At 40.4% G+C, this 23,898-nt stretch overlaps 1 protein-coding gene across 7 annotated transcripts in view; it reads left to right on the top strand.

Moving 5' to 3' along the window:
• Positions 1-23,898, top strand: part of LOC138736468 (collagen alpha-1(XXI) chain-like) — a 330,315-nt gene that overhangs the window by 189,948 nt on the left and 116,469 nt on the right. For all 7 annotated transcript variants that reach the window (XR_011340296.1, XR_011340298.1, XR_011340295.1 and 4 more), the window contains 4 exons: positions 5,577-5,630; positions 13,793-13,837; positions 19,492-19,545; positions 22,641-22,694. Coding sequence is in view for 1 of the 7 variants with exons in the window: in XM_069886041.1 (XP_069742142.1) it covers positions 5,577-5,630; positions 13,793-13,837; positions 19,492-19,545; positions 22,641-22,694 (207 nt within the window). In the remaining 6 variants the exon portion in view is untranslated. The remainder of the gene's footprint in view (positions 1-5,576; positions 5,631-13,792; positions 13,838-19,491; positions 19,546-22,640; positions 22,695-23,898) is intronic.

Genomic DNA, 23,898 nt, shown 5'->3' with positions numbered 1-23,898 from the left:
TCTGGTCATGAGTGTGGTTTTGAGGTGCCTGTGGAAGCACTCCATTAACCTATTGGACTGTGAGTGGTCAGCTGTTGTGTGATGTAGCTGGGCATCTCGCATGCTGGAAAGGTCAGACCACAGACTGGAAGTGAACTGGGACGGTGACCCAAACCATGCCACCCAGTACGAGTTGAGGGCCCTGGCGCATGAGCTTGTTGACATGTCTGCCAGCAGGACTGCTTCTGGCCACTTGGAGAAGCGGTTGAGACCATCATGAACAGATAGCGGAAGCCCTGGGATACTGGCAAGGGTCCTAATATGTCCACATGGATGTTGTCAAATCTTCATTCTGCAGGCTCGAAGTGCTGAGGTGGGGTCTTGGTGTGCTGCTGTACCTTAGTTTTTTGACACTGCGTGCACCCCTTCACTCATCCGCTGACCTGTTTCCACAATCCATGCTACACGTATTTTCTGGCCACCAGCCACATGGTGGTTCTGATGGATGGGTGAGCCAGTTCGTGGATGGAGTCGAAAACCTGTCATCTCCAAGCTGCCAGGACAATGGGTCTGACCTGACCGGTGTCTACGTCTCACCTCTGCCCATTGGGATGTCCTAGAGCTGCAGTCCTGATAGGCAGTCCTGTATTGGAGCATTTCTGCTGCGTCTCCGCCAGTGCCACGAAGTCCACTCTCCTTGATAGTGCAATACTTTGCCTGGACATTGCATCGGCCATCACATTGACCTTGCCAGAGATGTGCCTTACATCTGTGGTAAGACAAGTGTCATTGCTAGTGGGCTGACTAGGGATCTGAGATCTTAGCCAAGGCAAAAGTCAGGGACTTGTGATCTGTGAAAGCCATGAAGGACCCGCCCTCTATGAAGTACCTGAAGTGGCAGATGGCTAAGTACAGCGCCAGTAGCTCTCTGTCGAAAGAGCTGTACTTCATTTCTGGAGGCCACAGATGTTTGCTGAGGAAGTCCAGTGGCCGCCAATTTCCTTCGATCTGCTGCTCAGGAACTCCGCTGATCACCATTCTTGAGGCATCTACTGTTAGGACCGTTGGAGCATCTGACCTGGGATGCGCCAGGAGAGTGGCATCCATCAGGGCTTCCTTGGCCTTCATGAGCCTCCTCATCCCAGGTGATGTCCTTCATCTTGCCTGTCATCAGGGCGACCAAGGGCTGCATGATCCGGGCAGCTGAGGGGATGAACCTGTGATAGAAATTGATCATCCCTACTAACACCTGTAGTCCCTTGGTCGTGTTGGGTCTGGGGAACTTCTGGATGGCCTCCACTTTACTAGGTAGTGGTGGGCTCCTTCCCTGGTTATCATGTGGCCCAGGAAATCGATGGCCTACAATCCAAAATGGCATTTGGCTGGGTTGATCGTCAGGTGGAACTCACTCAGTCAGATGTAGAGTTTGTGGAGTGTGCCATATGCTCCTGTTGGTTCCTGCTCACCACCAGGATGTTATCCAGGTACACGAAGATGCCATCCAGGTCTCGGGCCACTCTGTCCATTAGTCACTGGAAGGTCTGTGCAGCGTACTTTAGCCCAAACTGCATTTGGAGGAATTTGAAGAGGCTGAACAGGGTGATGATGGCAGTCTTGGGGATATCATTGGGGTGTACTGGGATCTGATGATATCCCCGCATGAAGTCCACTTTAGAAAATATCCTTGCCTATGCAGGTAGGCCGCAAAATCCTGAATGTGTGTTATGGCCTCGTTGAGCTGGCGGTAGTTGCTGCATGGTCTCCAGCACCCAGTTGCTTTGGGTACCATGTGCAGGGGAGAAGCCCATGGGCTGTCCAACCGCCATACGATGCTGAAGTCCTCCAGCTTCCTGAATTCCTCCTTTGTCAATTGAAGCTTCTCTGGAGGAAGGTGTCTTGCCTTTGCATGGAGCAGCAGGCCCTGGGTCAGGATGTGGTGCTGCACAGCATGTTGGGGCATCACCAAGGTAAATTGGGGGGTGAGCACTGCAGAGAACTCGACCAGGACCCTGGCATACTTGTTATCGGGTCTCTGTACAGAGTCCAGGTGGAATGCTGGGAGCCTGGCGTCTTTGAAGGGGAAGGTTTGAAAAGTCTTGGCGTGGACCAATCTCCTTCCCTTGAAGCCCATTAGCAAGGTGTGGGCACGCAGAAAGTCTGCCCTGAGGAGTGGCTGTTCCACTATGGCCAGCTTGAACATCTACGAGAAGAGGCTGCCTCCCAACTATAGTTGGATCTTGTGGGTACTGTAGGTCCGAATCATGTTGTTGTTGGCAGCCCTCAGCGTGGGGCCTGACTGCTTTTCCTGGTGTCCTGTCCTGATGGGGGCAGGACGCTGACCTCTGCTCCTGTGTCCATGAGGAAGCGTCGTCTAGACTAGCGGTCCAAAATGTACAGGAGGCTGTCTTGTTAGCCAGCTGTCATGACCATTAGTGAAGGCTGGCCCTGGCGTTTCCCTGAAATGTACATGGAGGCCTGCACTGGCAGGCTCCGGCATCCCATCTCTGGTGGTAGAAACACCACTGGTCATCTAGATCACCTCCGCTGGGGCGCTGCTGTTCTCTCAGTGGCTCTGGGTGGGTCTGGCTGAGGGGTTTAGTAATGAGCCCCACGGACACCGAGCACTCTCTCTTCTGTTTTCACAGAATGTCCACTTGTGCTACAATGGGGGGTTGCTGAAATCTGCGTCAACCAGGAGCAATTGGATGTCCTTGGGCAGTTGCTGCAGGAAGAATGCCTGCTCAAACATGATGCAGGGCTCGTGTTTGCCCAGGAGGGCCAGCATCTCGTTCATGAAGGCTGATGGGGTCCTGTCCCCTAGCCCATCCAGATGGAGCAGATCTGCCCCTCTCTCACGCCGTGAGAGCCCAAAGGTCTCAATCAGCAAGTTCTTGATGGTGGTGTACTTGCCTTCCGATGGGAGCTCCTTGATGAAGTTGACCACCCAGCCTAATGTGTCCTGGTCCAGGGCGCTCACCACGGGTGGATTCTGCTGTGATCTGCTGGATCTGGAAATGTACCTTAGCTTGGTCACATCACAAGCTTGAGAGCGATCATGTTGAATTACTGCCTGTTCACTTATCGCTGGGTTTAGATGCCGTCTAAAATGAGGGGGTCACCAATTGTAGCTGCATGCTACTTGAAAGAAGACACACACACATAGTGTAGTCAGGTTAAGCTCTGAGTTTTATTAGGGCTCAGGCCCGACTTTTATACTGCACTGTTTCTTCCATGGTCCCCCTTGGTTGATGTCGCAATGTGCATAACAAAGCGGGTTTCCTGCGCGCGGGTACTGTCCTGTATATCAATGCCATTCTTCACTGCACGCTGTCCCTATCTGTTGGCTGTGCAGCATGGCCAGCACCATTTTGGGGTTGCTGGCCTTTAAGCTACCCTTGCTGTTCAGCCGCAGGTTCACTTGTTGGAGCTAGTGCTGCTGTTCAGGCTGCTGGCCTTTGGTTACACTCGCCGCCTTGAGCGCCAGTTTGATTGCCATGGCAGCGGGCTGCCGTACATTCTAATTTTACCATCCTTTCCCACACTCTCTGCAACTTAACATTAACCAATTCTCTTTATGCTGATGCTGACTGGCCTCCTGAATGTTTTTAGCAAGTTATAATTTGAGATTTATTGTGCTGTTTTCACTTCTCAGGCTGTGATGTCCTCTGAACTGGGGAGTTCAAATATTAGTCAAGTACTGTATTTTTATGCATATAACACACACATTATATGCATATTTTACAAACCAAGTACATGTTGAAAGAATGTCCACAATTAATAGCGGATGTGCGAAAGTTGAACTGGCGGTTTATAGTGAGGGTGGGAATATTAGAGAGTGTGGGAATTTCATAGCGGCATTAAAAGAACGCACACAATTAATAGCGGCCATGGGAAAGACACGCCAGCAATTTATAGCAAGTGTGGGAATATTATAGTGAGCATGAGGATGTAATAGCAGCAATGAAAGAATGGGCACTATTTATAGTGGGCGTAGGAAATTTTGATCTTGGCTACATCTCTGTACTGAATACCATGGTATTCCTATAAATGACATTCTGGCTAGGGCAGATACTGGTATGTGCTTTGTCTCACATCTTATTTAAATACAAATTGCTTTTGCCAGTCAGAGTTTAGAATACTACACCCATGTGTTATATATGTGTGCCCGTTATACAAAAATATTTTTACACAATTTATGATTTTCTGCACACTATATGCATGTGTGCTTTATTCGAGTGAAAATACAGTAATTGCTTTGTAAAGGGTTTCCAGTTGCAGAGAGGGAGAACAAAAAATATCCATAATTGGTGGAGACCAAGGTTTTTTTGAGATTATGATTACTTTTGATGCCTGCAGTTAGATAGAGGAGAAACATAAATGAAGTAGCAGATCACTGACACTTCATCCACCTTGGAGCTCACAGCATGGTCACTTCTATATTACAAGAGGACTTGAGCTTCCAGTTACCTGTCATTTTAATTATCTCTCTCACTCTGACATCCCTGTCTTTGGACTAATAATGTCCAACATAAGCTCACAAACTGGCAACTCAGTTTCCAACAGGGCATATTGTAGATGTTATGGCTCAGTATAAAATATCAGGCAGGCAACATTTTCTGTCTGTGTTAGAGTTAGCTGTCTTAGTTGTGTGGTTATCCAAATGTAAGTCATACTTTTTTCTCTCCACATGTTGCTGAATCTGATGAGTGTTTCCGACACTTTCTGTTTTTATTTTCTATCCTCTCATTCCGACCCCTTTCTGCAACTTAAATCTCGTGTTCTTAATTCTGATGAAGGATCATTGACCTAAAATGTTGCCTCTGTTTTTCTTTTGCAGATAGTGCCTGACTTGCTCATCATTTCCAGTATTTTTGGTGTTTGTTTCAGATTTCTTGCATTTTCAGTTTTTTTACATTACTTTGTTCGATAGATTCCTGTGGAATTTTAATCTCATCAAGCTGATTGAGCAGTTAGTTATATTAAAGAATTCTCACACCAAGCCAGGAAGGTTAAAGAAGACATTTCCACAAATTCTTCAAGCAAAATTTTAAAAATACATGTAAAATTTAAAATACAAGCTTATGTCTCCTTAATAGACATTATATATAAGATTTTGAAGGTGAAATTACAGTGCATGCATGTAAAATTTCTAGTTGCAGAGAATTTATTGTGTTGGAGAAGACAACAAATCTGCGGGAAAGTGGACATGCTAACTTACAGGGACTACCAGATTTCCATATTAAACTACACATGCATATAAATTTCAAAGTTACTCAGATATAGTTTTATGACAAAAGCTGATACTGCTAGTTTCACCATGAGTTCAAATCCAAGCCTGGACAGAACTCAAATATCACCACACTACTGATATAATAAATCTTTCCCAAATCAAGAAACTATTGACAAAGTGGAATAAAGAGTTTCAATGAGTATGATTAATCACTGATAATTTTATGTTTATACATTGTTCATATTTGTTGCTGCCAGTGAGTGAAGGTGCAAATGATTTTGCATTATATTGTTAAAGTGCATTCCTATAATGAACCTGTAAAGTATTTTAGAAACATAGAAAAGTTATCATTTTTTCCCATTGTTAGGGAAAACCTGGAGAGGTTGGTCAACCGGGAATGGATGGAATGTCAGGGCAACCTGTAAGTATATTTAAAGCATATTAGCTGGAAATTGATTTTGCTGGTGAGCAAAGTTTTTTCTTTCTTCAAATGCAATATTGATGAAGCATTTTGTGGTAGAGCAATTCTGATATAAGTGACCCATCAACCTGTTGTAGAGTGGCAAATAGCTCAGCTGATGAAATCCTTCATTTAATATGCATCTAAACAAGGTTCTTATGCTGATAAGTTTTGCTATATTTTAAAGCTGCATTATTTTATCTGAAAATCTTCGGCAGTAAAGTTCGGCATGAGACTGAGCCACCTAGTACTACGGAACTAGAGAAGGACACTAGGTAAACCACAGATCTTGGCAGAGGGTTTGATAAAAGTAAAATGGTTTGATATTGGTTGAATGGTTGAGAGAGGACCTATAGGGAAGAACAGTGAAGTCACTTAACCTCTCAGTAGCTTAAAGGACATGCAGAGAGATGGAAACAGTATTTGCACATGCTATTTGATGATGGGTTGCATACACAGATTTCCTCTGAGAGAGAGGACTTTGCACACCCTGACCGATTCGGCTTGGATTCTTCAGAAGCCAGAATGAACTGAAGTAATCACTGAAAGTTTAACTTTCATCTTTTCTGTGCAACGGCATCGGTCTGGATTAATCCACTGATTCCATTGTATCCCTATTGCCCTGTTCCATCCCTTACTTAATTCCTTAGTTTCCTTTCTGCCTGTTGCCACTGACCCAAGCAGCCCAATATTCATCTTCACAAAATGTGAAAGAAGTGTATGGAACTGCAGAGGACCTGGATGATTTGCCAAATTGGACAAAACACAGTTCGTGCCTCCTGTATTCCTTGCATGTTTTCCTATTTCATCCTTATCAAAGCTAAAAGCTTTGGTTAAAAATATGATTACCATTTTATTATGACTATCATAGTGCAAATCTGAAATACTTTCTCAAATTTAGTAGAATGGTAAAGTAGTACTAACAATAAATACTAACAATACCGTTTAAAACTTGTATTTCAGTGTGTCCTCAGTTAGTTACAAGTGCAGAATGAAACAAAATGTAGTTCAAGACATAACAATTGCTACAGTGGTGCACATAAGTGCTGGAGAAACTCAACAGGTCATATTGCATCCATGGAAAGCAGAAGGCAATTCAAGTTTTGGGCCCAAGCCCTTCTTCAGGTGTGGCTTAGGCCTGAAACCGTGAGTGCCATCTGCTTTCCATGGATGCGGCATGATCTGCTGAGTTTCTCCAGCATATTTGTTTACTGCATTGGATCCCAACATCTACAGACTTCTTGTTTACCCACCTAAAACTACTGTTCTGCCTTTTTGGATTGACTTTATTTTCGGCTGATCAATCTAAATTTATACAGTAAGAGGGAAACATGCATAGAAAATGCATACTGAAGTTTGGCAATTCCAGTCAGAGAAACCACAACCAATAATGTCTACCACATTAGCAGATACTAATTCTGTGATCCCATATATGACATATCTGCAGGAAGCATGGTTTAGAAAAAATGTTGGCAAAAGTTTTGTCTTTTTTATGAACCATGTTGGTTTAGCAGTGTGGGGGTAAAACACAGGACTCTGTTGACACTGTGGTTAAGTGAAAAAACACACAAATGCTGAAGAAACTCAGCAGGTCAAACAGTGCCTTTATATAGCAAAGGTAAAGATACATCACCAATGTTTCACACCTTAATGAAGGGCTCAAGCCCAAAATGTTGGTGATGTATCTTTACCTTAGCTACATAAAGGCTCTGTTTGACCTGCTGAGTGTCTCCAGCATTTGTGTTTTTTTTTGGTTTAGCAGTGTTATCTTTTGATGAAATCTTAATTCCTACAAAGATATATATCACCAATATTCAGAGTTTTTTGGGAATGATGAGCAGAAAGAATATCTGAAAGTCAACTTTTTTTAAATTCTGGAGGCTAGATCTTGAGTTGTAAATGAGAGCAGGAATAGAGAAACGTGAAAAATTCAAAGGGAAGAGATCAGCATGTTTTAAAGTAGGGGCTGAGTAGTTGTGACGTAAGGAAGACAATCATTTCTTTATTACAACTGGATGTCTGAAATAACAATATTTTGCTCTAGTTTCAAGCACAATATAATAGAATTTCATTTTTTTAGCAGATTGTGAAAATCTGAATCTTGCATGTTTCAATCGTCTCCTCTCATTCTGCTAAACTCCAGCAGATACAAGCCAAGCCAATCTAATCTTACTATATAGGACATCTCATCCTTGCCAGAATTTTCCTAATGAACTTTCCTGAGCCTCATGAAAATACTTCCAAAAGTAAGGAGACCAATATTATATACATACTTGAAATGTGATCGATGCCAGTGCCAATATAACCTCCCGACTTGTGTATTGGATTTCCCTCATAATAAATTATAGCATTCTATCAGCTTTCCTAATTACATACCAACCAGCCTTTTGAGAACCATACTCTAGGTTACAACAATCCATCTGAAATTTAAAGCAATGTAATGTCTCACCTTTTAGTTAATCTGCTATTTTCTTATTTTCCCTGCCAAAATAAAGCATTTCACATTTTCCCAGATTATACTTTATTTGACAATTAGTATCTGTGCCCTTTGTACCTTTATCAAATCATTTTTATAAATAGTAAAAAGCTGAGGTCCCTGCACTTATCCTTGTACATCTTGCCAACCAGAAAATGACCCATTTCTCCCTATTTTCTGCTTCTTGTAAGCCAGCCAATCTTCTATGCATGTCAAGTGTTACCTTCTGATCCAGCAGCTTTTGTTTCCCACAGTATTCTTTGCTATGGTAGCAGATGGTTTAATTAAAAGTTTCTTGGACTGCAGGGTGTTCACAGTGGAGTTGATATTAATATTTACTTCTGACATAGGAGGCCATTTGTCCTGAGTCTATACTGGAGCTCAGAGCAATTCCATCAATCCAATTCAATCAAATATTTCCCAGTAACCAATTCTCTCACACATGCTTATTAACATTCTTCTGAGTCTCCCATCAGCCAGCTAGGTATAGTTTACATAGCTAGTAAGCCTAACAATCATCATGTAGGAGGAAACAAGAGTTCTTCAGAGGAATCCAACACATCCACAGAAGACCATGAAAGGTTCGCACAGAGAGCACCAGACTTCAAAATCGAAGCAGTCACACTGGAGAAATAACATTATGGCACCCCATTAATATATAATATTAATCATTTGAACTTGGATGTGCAGGACAATATTTCCAAATTTATAGATAACATTTATAGATAACTGAGGAAGATAGTAATAGACTTAAAGAAGATATGTTAGCAGTCTAGTGGAATGAGCAAATAGGTAGCAAATGGAAATTAATGCTCAGAAATATAAAGCATAATAGTTTAGTAGAAAGAATGAGAAAAAGCAATATAAGCCAAAGGAATTTCTAAAAGGGATGCAAGAAGAGAGAATATATGTGGGTACTCATTTATTGTAAGTGGTAGGGCAGGTTGAGAGAGCACTGAATAAAATGGGGTGAGATCCTGTATTAATAAATAGAGCAAGAAAAGCCCCAATTGATTTTTAGAAAGAATCATTAAAGCTGCAGATACTGGAATCTTCAGTAGGTCAGTCAGCATCCATGGGCAGAAATGGTCAGTCAATTTTCAGTTTGGGTCCCTTTATTGAGAGTAAAGGAAGGAATGATATTAATGAAGGGAGAAAAAGGCTGAGGAAGTGAACCAGAGGTGAAGGGCAGGTGTGAGTGGTAGAGGCAGAGACCACTAGGAAGGGAACGGGAGAAAAGTTAGAGAGAGGGAGAAATAAATGTAGAGGAATAGGTAAAGAAGGGATTGAAATGGTGAAATCAGATGGGAGTAGGGGTTACCTAAAATGCGAAAAATCAAGGTTTAGCCTGTTAGGTTTAAGGCTGTCCAGGAAAAATTTGATGTGTAATTCCTTAAGTGTACACTTAGCTTCACCCTGACAATGGATGAGGCCAGGAGCAGACATGTCACTGTAGAAATGGTTAGAGGAATCAAAATGGTTGGCTACAGGAAGCTCAAGTTTAGACTGACAAACAGAGCATTGGTGATCAGCGACGCAGTTACTCAATTTGCCCTTGGTCTCACTGAAGTAGAGGAGGCCACATCAAGTACACTGAATCCAGTAGATTTGGTTGGTTGATGTGCATGTAAAGCTCTTTTTCACCTGGAAGGTCTGGTTTCTTTGTGGCCCCAGATGGATGTGAAGAGGAGATGTAGGGATATGTTTTGCACTTTTTGTGATTACAGTGGGAAATGCCTAAGAGAATCCGCAACTGGAATATTTTGTCCAATTTGGACTCCACATGTAAGAAGGGTGCATAAAAAATGAGTGTGAATGATTCCAAAGAGATGTGATACTTCAGTAATATGGATAATCTGCAGAACCTGAGTTTACAAAAAGAGATGGTGAGGTATTTAAAATCACGATGGACATGCATAACTAGAGTGAAACTGTTCTCACTGGCAGGAAAGTAAAGAATCAGGGAACATAGAATTACCATGATTTGGCAAACCAATTAAAACAAAAAGGAGAAATACATTTTTAGACCGTGAGTGCTTAACATCTGGAATATTTTCCCAAAGGGTAGTGGTGGAAGTAGATTTAGTTGTACTCATAAGGGAGTTAGCAAGGATCTGAAATAAATAATTTGCAGAGATCTGAGAATAGGGCAAAATTGTGGGATTAGCTGATGCTCATTACAGAGAGCTGCCACGGACTCTACAGTGAATAGCCTCCTCTATTTCATCATAATGTAATTCAATGAACATACAGTTAAGGTGGAACCTGAGATATAATCTTCCAAAAAAAAGGGAATAATATTCATTATTTTGAAATCCATCTTGTTTTGACATTTTTGTCTGAAGAAATTAGAGTCCACATTTGAGAATTTGTATTTCAGGCTAAGGTTACATGTGTTCTAGTATTATCATTGAAAACTCATTTACACTTCATTCAATAACGTGTGACATTTTCAGGGTTATTTGTAAATGCTTCATGCTCATTGATTTGCCTCAATTAAGCTAGTGGAGATCCTGTGGAGAACTGAATGATTGTCAAAATTTCAAGATTTTGCTGTTAAACTGGACATGTGTACACTTCTGAAGTCATTGTCACTTTCAAGGTGTAATGGCATTGAACAATGACAGTTTTTCTAACATTACAACCCTAAGATATGAGTCATTAAAATTTGCATGTGTCTGGTATTATAAAATTAAGTCAAGAAATCAATGTATATCAGTGGTTCTCAACCGTTCTCCCACCCACATACCACCATAAGCAATCCCTTACTAATCACAGAGCACCTATGGCATGGGGAATAACTTAAAGTGGTATGTGAGTGGAAAGAAAAAGGTTGAGAAGCACTGCTGTATGAGTTCACTCTTGTCATACTTCTCCATATTCTTTTGCAAATGTAAAGACATTTCATCAATTCATTACTCATCTGATTTCAGAAAGTATCAGCCTTCTTTGTCCTGACAGGACCATCTGAATGCATCTTCCCAATTGCGCGGCATGGATAGTGTAGTGGCACGACGCTAATTCAGTGCCAGTATCCTGGGTATGGACATGGTGTTGCCTGTAAGAAGTTTGTACAATCTCCTCGTGACCTGCATGGGTTTTCCCTGGCTGTTCAAGTTTCCCCTTGCCCTCCAAAATGTACAGGGTTGTAGGTTAATTGGATGCAATTGATTGGCACGTATCTCAATGGCCAGAATCAGCTTCTACAATGTTGTAGATTTTTTTTTAAACAGTCAGTCCCAATAATACAGTACTATTAATCTCAAATAATAGCATGATTACTTTTCAATATGTTTTCCCTGGACTCCTACCTGTTTGATTCTATCATTTTGTTTCCTGTTATCTTTCTGCGAACTGGAATTTGAATTGTGGGAATTGATTGTATTATTCTATTGTACAGGAGAGGAGTCTAGGACATTTTGCCACTGGACATTTTGGAGGCCACAGTTTGGTGCTGGACATTTTGGCTCTGCCACACTCACTGTCTGCTGGCCGACTCCATCCTACCACACTGCCTGAAACACCGGCATTGCAGCACTGCCTGAGTCCCAGACGTTGCAGAAACTCCCTCCCCTTAGGAAACTAATCCCCTGGCAAACAAAGGCTTTTCATAGCTTATAGCAATAAATTTAAATTATTAAAAACAGTTGGGGCAAGGGCTTTTGTGTTCTTCACATCTGGCACAACCCATTGCAATCAGTGTGACTATAACCACTGTTGCCGTTCTCTCTCTGCAGTGTCGTTAATGTAACCTTTGACAAGAAATTGCAATAAAATGATCAAAAGTAAAACCCACTGTTAACCAAACACAGCAATCTACAGTCACAACAGTATAAGTGATAGGGGACAGATAGGCGTTATTAACAAGAAACTTGAATACACATACATATAATTAATATCCTGCAATATATTATTAATGACAATTACTGTTAGATATTCCACTGCCATTGCCACCAGGAAGTAGTTTCCTGGGGTGGTGGGGGGGGTGGGGAGATTCTGTAATGCCAGGGTTCAGGTAATGCTGCAATGCCAGGGTTGCTGGGCCAAACTGTGGGTGACAAAATGTCTAAAGGGCTACAAATGTATTTTTTTTCACCAAAATGTAGCTTGCCAAACTACTGCATCAAATTGTACGATACCGACAGGAGAGTCATAGTTTGTCATGTGATAATTGACTACATTTCTGGAGGTTACTGCTGAGCAGTCTGATATTCTGAAGCACGTTCCACCAGAATGGTGCTCCAAGAATGAAGTCTATAGTCTCAGCATATGCAACTATCCTGAGGAAGAGCTATTGTTATTCAATAAACTTCAAAAGGCAGTAAAGTGATGCAGTGCTGATCCTTCCCAGTGCCAGATGCTCAGGTTCAAACCCTGACCATGGGTGATGCCTGTGATGATTTTGCACATTCTCCTTGTGGCCTCCTGAGTTTTTTCCCACACCCCAGTGGGAGTTGGTAGGTTAATTGGACACTGTAATTTTCTCCTATTAAGTTGATTGGTCAACATATTGTTTAGGGAGGGGGGTGTTGTTGTGTTTAAGAATAGCTTCAATGGGTTCAAAAAGAATCAAGGCTGGACATGTGTTATGCACAGGGGAATTCACAAAAGGGCACACACACACACACACACACACACACAGAGCAAACCTGGAATAATACACAAATAACTATACATTGGGTGCAAGTAAATCATTGCTAAACATTCTCAATTCCTGATTGCAAATGCAAAGGTTAAACACAGTACCAGCAACTCTCTCTATCTCTAGCAGGCACAGCACATGAACAAACAGTAAATTAATTACAGCTAATAAATATATCAGAGATGAATCTGGTCTCCAGCATTGCCCACGGCTTGGGATCTGGGATGGGCCCATTGCATTCGTCCCTCTGGAGCTGCCCCTTGGCCTCCAGCCTGGAGTTCAATGATGGTCTCCATGCAGCAGGTGCAAACAAAGAGAGAGAGAAAGAGCAAAGGCTGTACATTCTCGGATTTTTCAATACAAGATCTCTCCATGCGAGAACCATTCATGTATCAGCCTCACCTGTGGGCAGATCCAACCCTTTATTTACAGGTGAGGTGACTTCCAACTAGGCTCCAGCCAGAGGTCACATGACTCTCCATAATCCACATTTCCACCGGATTCCAAGCAGAGAGGCCACATTATCCTCACAATCCACACACCCACCAGGTTCCAGATGGAGAGGCCACATGACCCTCCACAATCCACACTACATTCCACCTTTTGGAAGCCACCACACAATGAGGTGGTAGGAAACTGGAGCACCCAGAGGATACCCACGCGGTTACGGGAAGAACGCACAGTACAAACTCCTTACCGACGGGTTACTGGTGTTGTAATAGTTAGTGTATAAGTCTTAATATTTTAAATGTGTTGAACTTCTAACCTATATTTATGTAAATATGCTTCATGATCCTGGAGAAATGCTAGCTCGTCTTTACTGTGCGAGGATGGTTTGATTGACTTGAATAGTGTTCAAGTCTAGAGCTAACTATGGCATCTATGAGATTTTCCTTTACTGTAATGTTAATGTATTATTATTTCTGTAATCAAAAAACAGCTGAATGTCTTTTGAATTCAGTGACATGTTAAAATTTAATAATTTTGTTGCTTGTTTGATTTTAGGGTAATCCAGGAATGCCAGGACTAATGGGTCCAATTGGTCAGAAGGTTTGTAGACAGAACATTCTTCCAGCTTTTAATTACTTTTAACTGATTTTATCGCGAGTGACAATGCTGCCTTAGCACCATCTCAAGAAGGTTCATTACATTTAATATTTTAAAACAGTATAAAGTTAAGTTCAGCAAAGAAACAAAAGGTTTGAGAGAGATGAGTGTAGATGAGGAAAGTTGATGTTAAAAGCACAGAAACAATTGATGTTTAAAAAAAACTATATTTTCAAAAGGAGCTAGAGCTATGCAACTAAGTGAAAGAAAATATCCTGTTTTGCACCTGCTAACTTCCCTCAGCTGAAGAATTGTTACTCTGCTATGTTGAAACGCCAATGAGAAGAAAATATTGAGAATAGCAGTGTTTTCCAGGATGCTGGGGCAGCAGAAGTCAGTATACACTTACAAAATTGGTTTAGGAGCACAAATATTAACTGAGCAAGCTGAGTCTTAAGGCACAGAGCTGCCAGGTTGTATCCATGGCAAGAGATAGGAGAATCATCATGAAATCGAAACTTTTTCATTTCCTCCTCATCTCCCCACCTGTTGCAATACAGTATTGGCAGGAATGCCCACTGTATAATCACTATGGAGATGAAGTGCTGACTGAAGACAGTTTCCTCCATCATCTTCAGCACCAACAATATCTTCTTTCTTTGGCTTGGCTTCACGGACGAAGATTTATGGAGGGGGTAAAAGTCCACGTCAGCTGCAGGCTCGTTTGTGGCTGACAAGTCCGATACGGGACAGGCAGACACAGTTGCAGCGGCTGCAGGGGAAAATTGGTTGGTTGGGGTTGGGTGTTGGGTTTTTCCTCCTTTGCCTTTTGTCAGTGAGGTGGGCTCTGCGGTCTTCTTCAAAGGAGGTTGCTGCCCGCCAAACTGTGAGGCGGCAAGATGCACGGTTTGAGGCGATATCAGCCCACTGGCAGTGGTCAATGTGGCAGGCACCAAGAGATTTCTTTAGGCAGTCCTTGTACCTTTTCTTTGGTGCACCTCTGTCACGGTGGCCAGTGGAGAGCTTGCCATATAACACGATCTTGGGAAGGCGATGGTCCTCCATTCTGGAGACGTGACCCACCCAGCGCAGCTGGATCTTCAGCAGCGTGGACTCGATGCTGTCGACCTCTGCCATCTCGAGTACTTCGACGTTAGGGATGAAAGCGCTCCAATGGATGTTGAGGATGGAGCAGAGACAACGCTGGTGGAAGCGTTCTAGGAGCCGTAGGTGATGCCGGTAGAGGACCCATGATTCGGAGCCGAACAGGAGTGTGGGTATGACAACGGCTCTGTATACGCTTATCTTTGTGAGGTTTTTCAGTTGGTTGTTTTTCCAGACTCTTTTGTGTAGTCTTCCAAAGGCGCTATTTGCCTTGGCGAGTCTGTTGTCTATCTCATTGTCGATCCTTGCATCTGATGAAATGGTGCAGCCGAGATAGGTAAACTGGTTGACCGTTTTGAGTTTTGTGTGCCCGATGGAGATGTGGGGGGGCTGGTAGTCATGGTGGGGAGCTGGCTGATGGAGGACCTCAGTTTTCTTCAGGCTGACTTCCAGGCCAAACATTTTGGCAGTTTCCGCAAAGCAGGACGTCAAGCGCTGAAGAGCTGGCTCTGAATGGGCAACTAAAGCGGTATCGTCTGCAAAGAGTAGTTCACGGACAAGTTTCTCTTGTGTCTTGGTGTGAGCTTGCAGGCGCCTCAGATTGAAGAGACTGCCATCCGTGCGGTACCGGATGTAAACAGCGTCTTCATTGTTGAGGTCTTTCATGGCTTGGTTCAGCATCATGCTGAAGAAGATTGAAAAGAGGGTTGGTGCGAGAACACAGCCTTGCTTCACGCCATTGTTAATGGAGAAGGGTTCAGAGAGCTCATTGCTGTATCTGACCCGATCTTGTTGGTTTTCGTGCAGTTGGATAATCATGTTGAGGAACTTTGGGGGACATCCGATGCGCTCTAGTATTTGCCAAAGCCCTTTCCTGCTCACGGTGTCGAAGGCTTTGGTGAGGTCAACAAAGGTGATGTAGAGTCCTTTGTTTTGTTCTCTGCACTTTTCTTGGAGCTGTCTGAGGGCAAAGACCATGTCAGTAGTTCCTCTGTTTGCGCGAAAGCCGCACTGTGATTCTGGGAGAATATTCTCGGCGACACTAGGTATTATTCTATTTAGTAGAATCCTAGCGAAGATTTTGCCTGCAATGGAGAGCAGCGTGATTCCCCTGTAGTTTGAGCAGTCTGATTTCTCGCCTTTGTTTTTGTGCAGGGTGATGATGGTGGCATCACGAAGGTCCTGAGGCAGTTTTCCTTGGTCCCAACAAAGCTTGAAAAACTCATGCAGTTTGGCATGCAGAGTTTTGCCGCCAGCCTTCCAGACCTCTGGGGGGATTCCATCCATACCTGCTGCTTTGCCACTTTTCAGTTGTTCGATTGCTTTATATGTCTCATCCTGGGTGAGGACCTCATCCAGCTCTAGCCTTAGGGGCTGTTGAGGGAGCTGGAGCAGGGCAGAATCTTGGACTGAGCGGTTGGCACTGAAAAGAGATTGGAAGTGTTCTGACCATCGGTTGAGGATGGAGATATTGTCGCTGAGGAGGACTTTGCCGTCTGAGCTGCGCAGCGGGCTTTGGACATGGGGTGAGGGGCCGTACACAGCCTTTAGAGCACCAACAATATACTGAACAGGATATATTCAGAACTGATTTAACTTTGCTACAAAGAATTTGTGAGGCTCTGTGAGTTATGAGCAACTCCAATTTGTATTCCCTCGACCTGACTTAGTCATCATTCTACTTTAACCATCTTGGCAGGAAACTATTCCTGGTTCAATGAAGAATGTGGAAATTGATGCCAGGAGTAACATTTGACATACACAAAAGATGAACCTTCTATGTATTAAAACTGGATATGAGGATTACTTGTTACAATAAGAAGTGCCAACCTATCACTAACAATCCCAGCTTATATGTGCAAAAGGAAACATTGAGTGTTTCGAGCAGTGGTTCTCAACCTTTTTCTTTCTACTCACATATCACCTTAAACAATCCCTTACTAATCACAGAACATCTATGGCATAGGGAATACTTAAAGTGGGACGTAAGTGGAAAGAAAAAGGTTGAGAACCACTGTTTTAGAGAGCATCAATGCATAGAGTGACAACCAAGCATGATATCCCTCTGAGGACCAACTACCTCAATGTTTGTGTTTAGTAAATTCGCTCCCACCCTCATGCCCAGCAAAACACTAAAGGTCTTGATAACATCCCAGCTTTAATGCTGAAGATTTGTATTATAGAACTAACTATTCCTTTAGCAAGACTGTTCAAGAAGAATTGTAGCACTAGAATATATGTGACAAAGTGAAAATTACCTATATATATCATGTATTCAAAGCAAGAAAAAGTAATTCAGCTGATTAAGACATTGAATACAGGAGCAGGGATATTAGGTTACCACAGAACTTGGAGTATTGTTCACAGCTCTGATTACCCAGTTATAGGAAATAAATTATTAGCTTGGAACAGATGCAGAAAAGATTCACAAGAATGTTATCAGGCCTGGCTGGTTTGAATGAGATGAAAACACTGGACCTTCTGCCTTGAATGTGAAAGGATGGACCTTGTAGATAATCATGAGGTGGATGGTCACTTTTTTATTTCTAAAGTAGTGGAATCTAAAACAAGGGCATAGATTTAAGGTGAGATAAGAAAGATTTAAAAGGGACCTGAAGGGCACCTTCTTCTCACAAAAGGTGGTGGGTATATTAAGCGAGCTACCAGAGGAAGTGGTAGAGGTGGGTATAATTATAACACTTAAAAGACATTTATACAATAAATAGTAATATTTAAAAGTGAGCCAAATGCAGGCAAATGGGTCAGCATGGACATGTTGGGCCTTAGGGCTGGTTTTGTGTTGTAAAACTCCATGATTAATGTCCATTTTTATTTTCTATATCTTGTTAAATAATGGAATGGGTGATCAAAAATGTATCAAGCCAAAATTACTCTCAATAACATGGGCATTGATCGTTATGTAGGGAGTTAGTTGAAATTCTGGTTCCAGATCTAATAATTGATTTTATTCAAAAATGGACAAAAGAACTAAATTCCAAAGGTGGCATGAGAGTGACTGTCATCAATATCAAGGCAGCATTTAATAGAGTAGGATCAAGATCCTCATAAAATTACTCCCGCAGATTGTGTCATACCTAGCACCAAAAAGATGATAATTAGACATCTTAGTACCAGGACATAGTTTTTTTTAAGATAGTGTGCTAATTCAAACATCATCAGTGATCTAAGTGAAGATGTCCACTGATGATTCCTCAATGTTCGATTCCATTTCCAACATTTCAGTTGATGAAGTAGCCCATGACTGAAGCAGCAAGAGCTGATTTACTTTCAGGAATGGGCTGATATGTGCCAAATAACAATTGCCCCTATGACAGTACCATCCAATGATGTCCTAGATCAGTGCTTTTCAAACTGCCCCCCCCCCCTAGATTCGCATTCCACCTTCAGCAATCATCCTATGCCATCGGTGCTCTGTGATTAGTAAGGGATTGCTGAAGGTGGTATGTGAGTGGGAAGGGAAGATTGAGAACCACTATTTTAGACCCAATTGTTACTGAAATATTTTACTTGAGAAAAATTCTCATTGGCCCATTTCCTTTGGAGTTATGAAACCGTGCACATAACAAGTCAATTAGATACAATCAAAACAGTGGTTTTCAAAAATGTTTCTTTCCATTCACATACCACCTTCAGCAATTCCTTACTAATCACAGAGCACTTATGGCATAGGGATTGCTGAAGGTGAAATGTGAGTTTAGGGGGCAGTTTAAAAACCACTGTCCTCGATGTACAATGATTGGCCTCCAATGATCGACATCCTTTGTGTGTTGTATGGATCCAGCTAATGGAGAGTTTTCCCCTTGATTCCCATTAATGTGTTTTTTATTTAAATCACACTAATTAATATCAAGGGCTGGCCACTCTCACCTTTGCAGTTCAACTCTTATGGTCTGATAAAAACAGAGCATCAGCAAGCAAGTCATTGATTAGTAAGCAGGTCTTAGTAACACTTTAGATGAAGCTTTTCATCACTTTGTTAGTGGTTTAAAATAGACTGATGGCAGTTAGTTATCTGACTGGGTTTGACCTCCTGTTGGTGGACAGGGCAACACTTTTTCAAGTATATGTTTGTAATTTGGCTTTGTTTGAACAACTTGCCTGGAAGCATAGCTAGTTCAGGAACCACTTAAAGCCATTTAATGGGAGTTTGTCAGATATATCTGGTGTTGTCAGCCACTTTTTTGATATCACGTGGAGTGAATCAAATGGTTAAAGGCTGGTTTCTGTAATTGTGAAATCGTAAGGAAAACATCAAGATGGATTCTCCACTGATCATCTCTGGTTTAAACAAGAAATTAACTTTCAGAGGCAAGATCACACATATCAGGGTACAAAGACCAGTCAAACTAGTTTCAGTAAATTGACTGAAACTTAAATCAACAGATCTGAGGAAAGTAATTTCTCTCTTTTGAATAATGCATTGAAATGGGGGAGATCAGTATAATTTCAGGAGGGGAACAAATACCTATAGAGCAGCAATGTAGTTGAAAGTAAAATATTTTGCAAAAACAATTTTCCATGGTTTATTACAGGGAAATAATGGACTTCCTGGTCAAAAAGGAAATAGGGGGCTTCCTGGAGCAAAGGTAAACAATAATATAGTAATCATAAATTCTAATTAGATAAGTACTAAAACTTACTGACTCATGATTATTTCAAGGAAACATGATTTTTTTTGTGCAATCTAACTTAGAGTGCTCTTCTTTTATTCATAGTAAGATTAATCTTTCTGGCTGTGGTTTCAGAGTATTGTTTCAGGTCAGACACAGGCTGATCCAATCAATTTTATTTGCATTGGCCTTGTCCCAGGGTTACTCCTGAAGGAGAAATAGTTAAAAGTAGTTTCTGATCATGAGAGAAAATGGATGAGAGGTAGAGCATTATTCCTCCATAGAAAGTGGAGAACTGACTACGTTCAACTGAGGAGTCTAGTAATCCATGTTCTAAAAAACTAAGCTTTTAATAGACCCTTATTTTGGGAGCCTTGAATTATTGCAGAGGTAGTTTTCAGAGATGTCATTGTGAAATTGGGCTGTGTTCACTACTCGCATTGTAACAGAATGTTAAAAAAAAATCCAGAAAAATGCCACTTTGAGCCTTCTGCAACCAACATAGAGATTTTTTTTAGTAAACTGCAATTCCATTTCTACTCAGGAAGGGTGATTCACTAATTTATCCAAATGTAATAATAAAAATAAATTACATATATTAATTGGCCAGTAGTATAATCTAAAATCTGGGAGTGATAATCCTCCATTTAATGTAGTCTTTTGAAGATAGGTTTTGTTTATTCATGGTTTATTTTCCTTGCCAAATATACTTAGAAATAGCCAAATCCAGCAAGCTAAAAAAAAAGATTTGGGGATAAAAATTGATAACGCTTAAAAGAAGATAAAATTTTAGGTAAAATATTCATTTTAATCAAATTAATATGTCCCATCATTGTGATAGATATGGGAGACCAACCCAGTAATGATTGTTTAATCCTATCAGACAATACCCAGAAATTCTGTCAGTAAATTTTCATAATTTTTTGTAATTGTAATTCCTACATATTGAAAATGTTCTTTCACTATTTTAAATGGAAAATTGGAATCGCCTTCAAAGGTACCTTTTGAGTGTATAAGTCCACTCTTATGTAAATTTAACTTATAACCTGACAATTGACTGAATGATTAATATGTTTGGTGTAGAAACTTCAGGATTTGAAATAAAAAGCAACAAATCATCCTCATAAAGAGATACTTTATGTTCAATTCCTCCTCTAATTATACCATTAAATTCTCTACACTGTCAAAGACCAACAGCTAATGGTTCTAATAATATATCAAAAAGCAAAGGACTTAAAGGACAACCCTGCTGTGTTCCCCTATTAAGATTAAACATAGCCAATTGCTGAAAATTAGAATGGACCGATGTTTTGGAGCTTGAATATAATAATTTAATCCATTTAATAATACCTGGTCCAAAATTAATGTACCCAGTGCAACAAATAAATACTTCCATTCAACTCGATCAATGCTTTTTCAGCATCTAATGAAAGAACACATTTATTTGATGGAGTGGAAGGCAAATATAGAATATTCAGTAATCGATGTATATTATTTATAAGAATAACGATTATTTTTTAATAAAACCAGTTTGGTCTGAGTCGAATAGCTGGTAATTTTTTTTTCTAATCTGTGCTAAAACCTTTGATAAAATATTCATATCAACATTAAGTAATGATATAGGTCTAGAAGAGGTACATTCTATTGGCTCTTTCACTTTTTTAAATAAGAGAAATGCAAGCCTCGTTAAATGATAAAGGTAATTTCTTTAAATGAATCAGCCAATGCCAGAGAAAACTAAGGTACAAGCTGTTTCGGGAAGGATTTATAAAATTTTGCAGGAAATCCATCTGGTCCAGATTTACCTGACTGTAATGAAGAAATAATCACAGTTTCCTGTTTTATGGTTCCCTCAAGTTTCTGATACTTGAGACCTGCAACCAAACACTTTTGCTAATTCAACCAACTATCTGAAGATGGTCTCAGTTAAAAACATCCTTGGCAAGCATCATCCCAAGCTTTTGTACTTCCAGGATATCTAGCCGAACCACTCTGATCATCTAACTCAGGGCTAAACTTGTAGATTACAGTCAAAGGATATGATATAGAATGGATATCTGATCTAATATCTCCTGATGTTCTTTCACTGAAGTTGGAAGTTCCAGCAAATATTCTGGAGGGTCTCATTGGATATATTGCAAAGATAAACTGGAATTATTGTGGTAACTGGTAAATGTCTTTACAAAGAAATACAGTACAGAAATAAACTGTTAGGACTAATAGGTCTGTGTTGTATTTATACTCGTGTGCACCCACACATCGCAGACTAACCAGATATACTTCTTTTCCATTGTCATTCATGGATATTTCCATCTTTACCTCTAACCTATGCTAACATACTATAATTTTTTTTGTAGAAACCTGATAAATGAGTTGATATTATGAAGGATTAGTTGATATTATGAAGGATTAGTTTGATAGACTGCCACATGAAGATTTAGTGATGACAGCAATAACATGCAACCAGTGTAAAATAGTATTATTCATCCTGCTATTCTCAATCATTGCTTTTAAACAAATGCCAAAGTAAAATTGCCGTAGGTGTTCTGGCTGGCAGGAATATCAGAGGTTCTTGGATCAGCAATTTTGGTTTTCAAATCAGTATGGCACAGGTTTGCAGTCAACATCTGGCAACTTTAAATTTAGATCAGTTGCCTTTGAATTAACCTGTATCCTCTGTATGTTATTTCCAATTGGGATTTAAGTAGAAAGTGGAAGAACACTAAAACTGACATTTTCAATTTGGTTTTAATAATTTGTTATGAATAATGCACAAAGAGCTAATGTCTAAATTAGTTTTAAAATTTGATACATTCATACTTAGGGATTTCTCTGAATCTTTGGCGAAAGATGTATTAAGGGGATTTACTGAATGACTAAATATCAGATGTCTCTTCATTATTCTAAGAATTATTATGCATGCAAATATTGGAAATGAACATTTGATCAAAAATAAATGAATTAATGCCATTCTTAAATTGTGCTCCTGAAGAATTTTGTGGGGCATAATTACCTCTCCATGAATGTAATTTTTTTTCTTGCATCAATAATGAAAGTTTTTTTTTTACTAGGGTGAAATGGGACTGCCAAGTACATCTGGTCCCCAAGGATTACCAGGTTCCAAGGTATTGTATACAAAGAAACTTACAAGTAATTCATCATTAGGATTGCATGTTAGTAAATTAATAAAAAGCTATCTATGATTGATTAATAGCATTTGGATTAGTGCATGGTTTTACACACTAAACTGTATCTGTTTCCTTTCTGGTTTCATCTATAATCTAATTGACTTCAAACTGGGTTTAATGCAGGACAACTTTTATTAATAAACTTTTCTATATTTATCAGGAGTTACAAATAAATAAAAAGTTGAAGGATCTATGGAGTATCTTAGATTTTTGAAGAATTTTTCCCTTGGGAATTGAAAAGTTATCATTAAATTATCTCATTTAAAAAGCGTCCAACCCAGATCAGCATTTATCCACATTTTTAGCACAGGAAGTGGAAATGCAGGCCAGAATGGGAATGGAGAATTAAAATGGCACAAAATTCAGGGTTGTACCTGTTTTCAATCTGAAGGAATGAACTGAAGAAACACCTTTCTAAAAAACTTTTATAAGACAGAATTGCTTTCTTCTTATTCTTGGTTGTTAGTTCTTGATTATGGTAATTCAGGATGACTGATAATTGATATAAGACTTAGAGGAGAGTTGATTTTAAAAAATTCAACCTAATTATGGTTAATGTTCTGCAATTCAATACCTGAAAGGTGATAGAGGCAAAATATCTCTTCATATTTGAAGAGTCTGGATTTGTACTGGAATAATGTGATCTTCAAGATAGGGAGTTGACAAATTCAATGAGTTGGGGTACTTCTTTTTGGCCAGCACACTAAAGGAACATTCAATATTGTGGAATAAAGGGAAAAATAAGTTTCCATAATTTAATGAGAAACACAAAAGCTGCAGATGCTGGACTCTTGAGTAGATGAAGAATTGCTGGAGGAACTCAGCCAGTCAGACAAGATCCATGGGTAAAAATGGTCAGTCAGCATTTTGAGTCTGAACCCTTTATCAAGACTAACATAGAATAGAAGAAATTACATGTATAAAAGGGAAAGAAATGGGGAGGGGGAGCTAGGATACAAGGTAGAGAGACAGGTAGAGGGAGAAACCATTAGGGTTGGTTAATAAATCCAGGAGTAGATAAGAAAGAGATGGAAACAGTGGAATCAGAAGGGAGAGGGGTTATCTAAAATTAAAAATATCAGTGTTCTTTCCAATAGGTTTAAGGCAAATGCAGGAAGAATTTGATGCGTTGTTTCTGTAG

Source organism: Narcine bancroftii, chromosome 6, assembly GCF_036971445.1.
Source record: "Narcine bancroftii isolate sNarBan1 chromosome 6, sNarBan1.hap1, whole genome shotgun sequence".
NCBI lineage: Eukaryota > Metazoa > Chordata > Chondrichthyes > Torpediniformes > Narcinidae > Narcine > Narcine bancroftii.
This window is presented reverse-complemented; position numbering and strand designations above follow the sequence as displayed.